This window comes from Monopterus albus, unplaced genomic scaffold, assembly GCF_001952655.1.
Source record: "Monopterus albus unplaced genomic scaffold, M_albus_1.0 scaffold10.1, whole genome shotgun sequence".
NCBI lineage: Eukaryota > Metazoa > Chordata > Actinopteri > Synbranchiformes > Synbranchidae > Monopterus > Monopterus albus.
This window is the reverse complement of record NW_018127890.1, coordinates 2,995,919-3,006,278: the sequence shown is the minus strand read 5'-3', so window position 1 is coordinate 3,006,278 and position 10,360 is coordinate 2,995,919. Positions and strand designations below refer to the sequence as shown.

Genomic DNA, 10,360 nt, shown 5'->3' with positions numbered 1-10,360 from the left:
GTGCCACTTCGTTGTATCCAAAGGGCCCGCCTGGCCAAAAAACACACGGTTAGAGGCTTGGGTTTCATTTTATTGTACACTTTTTAACTAGTTCACATGTCTACAGGAGAATTCAGCTCTTTACAGCCTAAGACATGAGCACAGCACTGAAAGCAGCTTCACAACAAAATAAAGCCAAGGGAATCAAATCCTCAGATGACTTGAATCTAAAATCAACACTGAAAGTTAACATCACAACAATCCCTTCAGACTGCCCGCTGCACACCAGTAATGATTCTGAGATCACCCTGCAGTCTGCACCCTGGATATATGCCAATATTTTTTATTTATACTGATCCTGTGATGTGATCTAAACAAACTGGGGGTCAAACAGAATGAGACATGAGGCATATAATTTAACATAAATAATTGTCTTTGCTCGCTTTTACATGGATAGTGATTTAAAACTTGATAAATCAACTCTGCTGTAAAAATGGGCTTTCTTCAGCTTCGTCCACTCCTTAAGGTAAAGTCCTTCCTTACTCACAAGAACCTTAAAAAGGTAATTCATGCTTTTATATGTTCAAGATTAGACTGCACTGTATATTGGAGCCAGTCAATCTTCTCTTTCTCGTCTCCATATAGAACAAAATGCTGATGCTCACCTTTTAACCAACGCTCCCAGGTGCGAGTGTATAACTTCCATTATTTCATCCCTCTATTTAGCTCCATATATGCTTTAGGACTGATTTTAAAATGTTCATGTTCTCTTTTAAAGCCCTCAGTAGTTTAGCCCCTTGATAGCTTGCAGAACCTTTAATCACCCGCAAGCATGTGTGATCTCCTACTCATGGGGTGTATCTGTCAGCTTTGCTTTCAGTGTGCTTGTTTGCAGGTGGCTGGTGGAAGGAGTTGTCACTTGTTTGTGCGTCACCTGGCCTGGGTCTCCAGGCAAGTATAAAAGACTACTTGTCGTGGTGATCTTTCCGCTCTGACTCCCTGGGACTTGGCCTTCACCAACCTGTTGTATGGTTTGTTTCTAAACCATACAACACGCAAACACAGGTCAAAAGGAGGGCAAAGAAGATCACTGCAGACCCCTCACACCCTGGACTCAATCTGTTTGAACTCCCCTCTGGATGGCGCTACAGGTCACTGTACACCAAGACAACCAGACACAAGGACGGTTTCTTCCCCTGGGTTGTTTTGCTTTTTTTAACTTGTATATATTCTGTGTTTATTCTGTTTTTATATTGTGCACATCGGGGGCCACTGGGCTGGAGTCAGATTCCTTGTATTTTTGCTAATAATTGCCAGTAAAGTTGATGCTTATTCTTAACACTATACTTCCACTCATCCACACATTGCAAACACTGCTGACTTTTGCCTACTTACACACCACACAATTACGTTTAGTTAAATTTGGTAATGTTTAAATTAAAATAAACATAGGTGTGCAAACTTGGCCGTGTGCCGTGAGCCAGGGGGTAACATGTGACAGCGTTCAAGTATTCTGGTCCACGTCTGTTAGAAGTCCCAGGAACTGATTAAATGATTAACGCAAGCTTTTTTCAACTGAAAATTTTGGCAAAGAATAAATGTTTTCTCTCTTTTGATGACTCTGAAAAAGCAATTCATGCTTTTATTAGCTGCAGTTTTTCTGTGGCTGCTCCCAAACCATGGAACAGTCGACCAGCTGACATGCACTCTATTACAAATCTGGTACAGTGTATTTACACTGGCTTTTACTCCCGGTAGTGCCCTGACACTGTTTGGCTTGACTTATTTAAACTCAGTTTTGTTGTACAAAGTCCTTGTTTGTGTGAAGTACTCTTTGTTGTTGATGTGTTTCAATTCTTTGTTCTCACACTTGCTATTTTATTTTACTTTTACTATGCTATTTAGGCTTGTGTAAAGCACTTTGGCCGACCTCTGGTTGTTTTAAAGCACTATATAAATAAACTTTGACTTGATTTGGTTTTTGATTTGGAGGTCTGCCATGTGCACATGTGAGGTTTTCAGATTTTACCTGATTTTACAAACATGGGGGACAAAGACCTCCTGAACAGGTCTACAACCTCTGTTCAATCTGCAGCACCTGATAGTTATTAAACACATTTATGACTATTTTTTCAATAATATCTAGTCCTCTGCAGGCTGTCTTTAAACAAAACGGATTACGGCAGACTGTCTTGTACTCTGTTTTATATTCAGGGTTAATCTTTGAATAGCACACTAAATCATCATTAGTGGCTGATAGGTAATCAGTAAGTTCTTTTGAAGGGTTCTTGCCAAACACTGACAGGTTATAGCTCATATTACAGTGCTGTTGCAATGCCTTGATTGTCTGTCATTAAAAGCCAGTCAGAGCCTGTGATGCTCCTAGGGGCAATTAGAGTCGCCTAATGTAATAACTATGATTGATGATGGACAGGACGATTTTATGAGTACAGAGAGAGAGGATTTATGAATGAACTCAAATCACAACCGTTCACTACAGAGTGATATTTCACTTTTGAGCCAAAAGGTAGAGTTAAAGAACATCAACAAAAGACAAAAAAGGTGACTCGGGGTGGGAAGAGGGTTCACACAACCATATCACACACATCAGCACCGATGTTTCAGCTCTGCATTCATCAGTGTGCCACAGTCCTTTGGTTTCCTGTGGAGTTTACTTCACTTTTCACCGACAGCCAGTGTCAATTTAATGACTACCAACAGCTGTCCCATTAGATGTAATCAGAGGGGTCTTCAGGTTTACCCCTGCCACCCGTGTACACTCACAGAACCACTAATAATGTAAACAAAACAACAGATTATACGACTGAAGAGTTATTGTGGGGATCAAAACACAACCTCCAGCAACTATATACACCAAAACACACAAAATGAATAAAAGACAAAACACAGTATTAAGAGTGTTAAAAAGGTTCATACAGGAGCGGAGATATGCCACATTCCTTCTTTTAAACCTCATGCAACAGCAGAGGTGACAGGCACATCTGGTGACTGATTTATGCTCTGAAATTCTTGTTCTTAGTGGGTGAGATGACTTTCAGAGACCAAACCAACAGAGGGCAGACAGGCAGCGATGAGCTCGAGGCCCTCAGCATCTGACCTTGTGAGCAACGATTTGTGCCGGCGTCCTCTGCCAACTCTCCCTCTGCTGGGAAACGCAGTTGTAGTAGGAGAGAAAACCTCCCAAGGCTGTTGGGTGTCCCAAACAAAACAGCCATTATCAGCCTGCTTTCTTCTTGCTCAATCAGGGCCCTTGTGGCCGGTACTCCTCTGCCTACACAACAGGGCTGTGTGAGGACGCCACTGTTACAGAGCCATGTCCGGAGGCAAGTCACTCGCCAGAGGTGTTGAGCACTTTGTGTTTATGTTTGTGATGTGTTTCACAGTTCAATTATCAGTTGACGGGAACACAGCATCTAAAGAAAATATTTGTCCCATCTTGATCAAACCAATTTAATTTTCTTCCCCTTCTGTGACTTAAGTCATTGTTCCATTCCTGTCCCACCACATTCACTCTTAATCCTATCATGATCTGAATGATTATTTTCATGTTAACTGTTCACACTGTCAACTGTTCACTGTGTTCATTGTGACTGCTTGACATGTACACTGACATGGAGCAGGAGGCGTTCAGTGAACACATGACATTTTGCAACTTTTTTTTAGCTTTTGGAGGCATTTCATGACTGGCCATTACGAATAGTAGGGGGGACAAATTATTTTTGTGACTGTTTTTGTTTGTGTGTGTCATCCTGGAGGCAAGAGATAAATAAAAGAGGACTCTCAAACATAAGCAAACTCATCTCCTCCTCATACATTTTTACATTTGGGAGGTAACTTTCCGGTCACTGCATTACTTAAAAAACAAATGTTAGGGTTTTTTATATATATATATAAGGATAATAATCACCTTTATTTGGCCAAGTATGTTACACACAAGGAATTTGTTTCCGGTACAGAACCGAGGCAGCCAATGACTCTAACCATTGGGGGCAACTTGGGGGTTCTTGCCCAAGGACACTTCGACATGTGGACAGCAGGCACCGTAATTCAAACCTCAAACTCTCTGGTTGGGAGACAATCGCTCTACCCACTGAACCACAGTCGCCATACTAATCAATTTTCAAGTGTTTCTGTGATTTGTGGGGGCAACAGGAGAGGATGCAACAATAACAGCCAAATTTTCCACCACCGTGTACAGTTCAGGTCAGAGCTATGGCAGAGGAAGTTACACTATTGACACTGCTGCATTTGTCACTGCAGATCCTTTTTACATGGATTGTTGTACTGTGCATACTACATGTGTCATTTTCTGGATGTTTGGGTCTACAGCTTGTTCGGAGGACTGTAAGGACAAATCTGTTATCCAGTTCAATAAAAGTTATTGATTTGTAGATACAAAGCACTGCCTGTCTTTTAATATTTATATACAGGTATAGGGACAAACCAAAGAAAGCCCTGCAGACTTTGGCTTCCTCCCAACATGCCTGATGTGCACAGTCAGACCTCTCTTAGCCTCTGAACTGCAGGTACTACTGCAGCTCGGAAATGCTATGATAGCACGGAGCCAGACTGTGATTTGGAGCCTTGACTTCAGCCTGAGGAACTCTGTGTTTTTCCTCCTCCTTCCTAAAACCTTACCAACTGTAATTTTGCAGAACCTGTTGTTAGCTGAATTTCTTCCTGGAAGGCAGCCAAATGCTTTGGTTTGGCACAACTGTTTCCATGGTTAATGTTCACTTTATCAGAGAACAATAACCTCTTGACTACACCTGAATGACTAATAGCACCTGGGTGGGAAAACAGAAAGTGTGAAACGATCCCCAGAGCGTGTTGGTCCTGTGATTCCTGTGGAGACAATATGTGTGTATGCATCAGTGTGTGAGTGCGTATCCTACCTGCCTCTAGACCGTTGCTCTGGTACACACTCTTGTGGCGTAGACAGGTGTTGTTTTGTCCTCCACACACCATGCAGGCATCCTCCTGCTGCTTTGAGCCCAGGATGAAGTCACAGCCAGGTTTCTGTATGACACACACAAACACACAACTGTTGAGGAAATGGTCTGAGCTGCTTGGATGTCTCTGCTGAAACGTGTTTCTCTGACAGCGTGTTGAGAGGCAACATTCCAACTTCCCACATTTCTGCCGAGAGTCCTGGCAACTTGTACCCGCTCTTTTTGTTTTGTCAAACCAGAGCCTTCTGCTAACTCAGTCCACTCTCTCTCTTCTCTCTTTGACTTCTCTGTGTCATTCTCACCTTCTCACCAACATTTACATTGGAAACAATCAGCAGCTCAGGGCCTCAGGAGAGGAAGACGAGTCCAGGAGTTGTCTCTGTAAAGGTTAAAGTGCTACAGTAAGCAGCACTGAAGATGAGCTGGATGGTTTATGGTGTGTTGAGAATCTGGTTATTGGACAGATTACAGTGGCTGGTTTCTAATGGGGCCTTTATATGTCACTCTGTAGACCAAACCAATCAAGGGAGAGGTTCCAGGCAAGGCAGCAACAATCTTGGTGCCCTAATCTCCTTAAAAACACAAAAAAGCCATTCCAGGCATCTGTGTGTGCACAACAAGAAAAGGATCCTCAGTGACAAGGTAGCAGAGTGCATGAGGGGCCCACTGAGGGGCGACCACAAAAAACATACAGCCATGCCAGCCAAATCGTGTTAATGTGTTTTAAAACATACACACAAACACTTCCCACTCACCAGGCAGCGCCCTTTGACACACACCGCCCCGTGCTCCTTGTCGCAGGCGGTACCATCAAGTACATGGCCAAAGTTGTAGTAGAAGTTGTGACCCAAGGCCAGACAGCTCAGTTCACAGGGGTCTGAGCCTGGCAGGGAAGATATCAGTCAGTGAACAGCAGTTTATTATGAAAGAATAGGCAAGACAAAGGGACAGGGAGGGAGGAAGTGAAGAAAAGGCAAAGTGCTGGCAGATGTCGTGGACAAAACTCATAACATAGGTGGGATTAAACAACCAGCAGGCCCCACGGTGAACACAAGAACCATGGCAGGTTGGAAGGTTCACAGTGACCAAAGATACAGATGGGAGCAACCAGCAAAAAAAAACCTCTACCCCAGCTCAGATCTGTGATTTCTGTTTGTTAGCCTGAGGCATGGAACAAACTGATTTACACTTAACTTGGGATGCACTTGATTTTAACTTGGACAAGCTTCATTTTGTTGTGAGGTTCAGTAATAGATCTATAGCAGCTGACAAAAGATCTTTAAACTGGTATCTACTGTGTACCACAGTATATACTACAGAGGATTCTATATCATGAATATCTCTAGTTGTATTGTCATTATGTATTTGAAATGTTGAGCAGTGCTGAGTTACTGGATTTACAGATTATTGCATCTATGTGATAAAGTACTTACATTTTTCAGGATTAGCCAAAAACACTCATATGGAAGTGAATATTTCACATTTATGTATATTTAAATGGTTTTCCAACTGTGTTAGAAGAAAATGGACTTTCTTGCTTTTATAATTCAAAATGACATAAACTGGGATAAAGAACACAGAATGAAGCTAATAACAGCACTGACACTATATTCCACAAAAATGTTGCACTAGTGCTGGACTCTGGCCTAGTACAGTGACTCGTCTCAAGGCATAAGACAACAAAAGCTGACTTGGTTACAACTTTAGTACTGTGGATATAATTCACTTTTGTTTTGTATGAACTGCCACTAAGATCTGAAGAATTTAATACAAAATGCCTGCAGAAAAGTCACGTTTGTATCTATACAAGTGTTGTGAGAAGAGTTGACTTGTCTCACTGACCTCCATGGAAAGGGGTCCATTTGAAGGAGCTCCCAGAAACTAAGGGTCTGTCATTGAAGGCGGCACACTGCATCTCTCTGAAATCCTCTGAGCCAAAGGGACACTCCTGCACACACACACACACACACACACACACACACAGACACTGTGTTTTCATTTTTTGTGGGGACTTTACATTGCCTTAGATTCTTTTCCTGTAGACTTATCCTTAACCATAACCACTACATGCCTAACACCTAACCCTGACCCTGACCTTAAACCATGTTGCCACCCTAAAATTCAGTGACTTCATGGCTAACCCAAGTTGTCACCCAGACCTTTACCCTAAAACCACATTGAAACTCTAAAATAAATGCTCAGCCTTGTGGGAACCAAACTGTTTTCCAGTCCGGGTGAGTCCCCACATGTGCATATTTCTGCAACTCAAAACTTCATGTTCCTACAATAAAATACAGCAAAGAGAGAACCTGGGGTCTGAGCTAATAATACTCTACAAACTGCCACATGCACACACACTCAAGCATGTTTAAACTCACTGCAACCCATATGTCAGCTTTTCCTTTAATCAATATGGGCTGCAGTGACTCGCCGTCCAAACACACCCACACATTCTGCCCTGCGTGTCTGGCGCTCAGCATGTTTCTGACACAATAGCAGGTCTGATACCTGCCTGCAGCACGATTGTGAGGTTCAGTGCGCTGAAGACACAGGTTAATGTGTCAGTGAAATTCTGCTTCACACCCTGAACACACCTGCTGTACATATATGACCAACTTGTAAAGCAAACATCAGCCATTGCTCTGAAGTGTCTGCACTGAAAGTCAGTTTTTCATATAGCGTGAAAAATGCTATGCTGAAATGACCTTGGTGTTGCAGATCTTGTACTGCCTGGGATCTCCCACACACGGTCCACCCACCGGGTTCCTGGGACACAAAAAGAGATGAAGGGATAAACAAGAGGAGAGAGTTTCCAATCAGAAACTGTGCAGTGAGTGTGTCTCATCAAAAACACAGAGAAAGCAGTTATATGTGGCATATTTTATTTATTTTCATTAAAACCTGATTTTAACAGTATTTGATTAATGTAAAGTTTCATGGAGATGTTCATTTGTATGTTGCTTTAAAAAAAAGCATCTGCTAAATAAATAAATGTAAATGAAAAGAGATCAAATCAGGGTGAACATCAGTTTTAAATCTACAGTATCTGCTACTTTAAACCAGAATTACTGTGTTGTTTGTATGCTTCCCCCAACCAGACCTTTGACCTTTGACCTCCAAAACCAAATCAGTTCATCCTTGAATCCAGGTGGACATTTGGGCCAAACTTGAAGAAACTCCCTTAAGGCGTTCCAGAGATACTGTGTTCATGTGAATGGGTCAGAGGATCGTACTTACAGCCTGACAACATGATGCCTCCAGTTGCGGCCGTCAACAACGCAGAGGCATAAAGAAGTTCCCAAGATTTTCAGGGAGAAATCAACAAGCCTGAGGTTTATTAGAAATTGGCAGAATTCCTTATCTTAATGGTTGTGTCAAATCAAATCAATTTAATTTATGAAGCCTAAGTCACACATTTACCTCAAAGGCTGTTATAAATGTGAATGCATTAACGAGGCATTTGAACACATCTCAGATATATTTTATAAAATGTTACAATTTTAAGATCTCAACTGCAGAAACTGCCAATAAATTATTTTGAATATATTACACTAAATGCACTTTTGGTCTCACTAAAAGTTGACATTCAGACATAGACCACATACAGAGGATTTCACTTGCAGGTTTGAATTTTTAAAAGCATGTCAAACCTATTTGCATTTTAACTTTTCTTTCCATATTTACCTGGTGATACAGGTGCGTGTGCGTATTGAAGCTCCGCCTCCACAGCTGCGTGAGCAGACAGACCAACCGGTCCACACCGCCCACTCATTCCTGAAGTGCAGCTGCCGTCGGGCACGTGTTGGACGTCCCCACGCAGAAATCCAGGAGGACGAATCCAGACAGAGAGAGAGAGAGAGAGAGAGAGAGATGGTCGCAGGTGAGAGCTGAGAGCAACAGGTGGAGACATCGGTCAATCAACATACATCTCTTTCAAAAGCTTCTTACTGGAATGGTGAGACACACAACAGACAAAGCAACATTACCTGTTGAGACTTCATGGGCCTTGCATACACAGGCGTGTGGCTTTCTAAACTACAGTTTGTCCTGTTGGTTAGAATTAAAGCAAACTGGATGCATTGGACCTCAGCAGCACAGTGGTGCAAATTAAAGGCTTCAATTATTGATTTTTAATAAATCTGGAACAAATGTGTCACTGATATGAGAAAATTACTCTGCAGTTTAAACAAATAAAACTTTATAAACACACTTAATGAAACATGTAAAACCTTCCCTGCATTTCGATGCAGAGCAGCAGCACCGTGCTCAGAGATCAGTGAGCTGCAGGTTTATTTTCTGTTTCTGCTCTGTTTCCTGGACAAACAGCAACTGTGTAGTTGTGCACAGTTGAGTTCTTGTCACCCAACACAATGACCACAGCAGGGACAACATGACTCTGCAGGAACTGTCCTGCATGTTCGAAGCTGTCAGGGGGCGAGTGGTGGCCGCCAGCAGCTCGCAGTCGCTGAACGTGTGTGTGTCCGAGTGTGTCGGCAGAAGAGTGGAGTGTCATTTGTGAAAGGGGAAACATGTCAGGGGAGTTTCAGTATGTGTGACACCTTAAAAAACCCAAAGTTACTTATAGCCACATATTGAACAGGCAAATGATTCTGTTCAAAGATGGTATAAAAGCCTCATGGGCCTAGAGTCAAAGTGATTAGAGAGACCTTCTCTAACACATTCCAGAGGTTCTGCCCTGGAGGAGGAGTGAAACTGGCAGTGTTCCCACTGGCTTACTGTGCAGGAGCTGACTCACACACAGCGTTGAGGTCAAAGTCATATGGAGTATCTGTTCTACAAGACTGGAATCAACACACAGCCCAGACATGAAGATCACGTAGAAAACAGCGACTTGTCCTCCCTTCCTGACACTTATTGTCAAGTAATGAAATTCATCATTCATAATCTCTCCACTATATTTCTGATAATCTGATTATTTTAATTTGTAAAATCACAAAACAATGTGAAAAATGCATCCTACAATTTGACAAGTGATGTCAGAAGGGTTTTTTCAGACCAACAATCTCAAACTCAAAGATATTCAATATATATAATGAAGACAGATATATACAAAGGTGTATTATCAAAGTGCTGCACTAAGGGTTGTCGCTCTGTTACACAGTCATGGGTTCAGTGTTCATCAGAGTGATGGCCTGGAGGAAGAAACTGTCCCTGTGCCTGGTTGTCTTAGTGCACAGTGACCTGTAACGCCGTCCAAAGGAGAGGAGTTCAAACAGATTATATCCCGGGTGTGAGGGGTCAGCAGTGATCCTCTCCACCCTCCTTTTGACCCATGAGGTGTACAGGTCCTCCATGGAGGGTAGGCTGGCACTGATGACCTTTTCTACAGTCCTGACTGTCCACTGAAGTCTGTACTTGTCCTGTTTGGTTGTCGAGCCCAACCAGAC

The 10,360-nt window shown here is 42.5% G+C and overlaps 1 protein-coding gene across 1 annotated transcript in view; it reads right to left on the bottom strand.

Annotated features, from left to right (window-relative positions):
- The window catches only part of adamtsl5 (ADAMTS like 5), a 35,401-nt gene that overhangs the window by 7,001 nt on the left and 18,040 nt on the right, over nt 1-10,360 (bottom strand). The window contains exons 3-6 of the mRNA XM_020589854.1: nt 6,795-6,900; nt 5,708-5,835; nt 4,896-5,019; nt 97-127 (exon numbers count right to left, since the gene is read on the bottom strand). Of these exons, the coding sequence (XP_020445510.1) occupies nt 97-127; nt 4,896-5,019; nt 5,708-5,835; nt 6,795-6,900 (389 nt within the window). The remainder of the gene's footprint in view (nt 1-96; nt 128-4,895; nt 5,020-5,707; nt 5,836-6,794; nt 6,901-10,360) is intronic.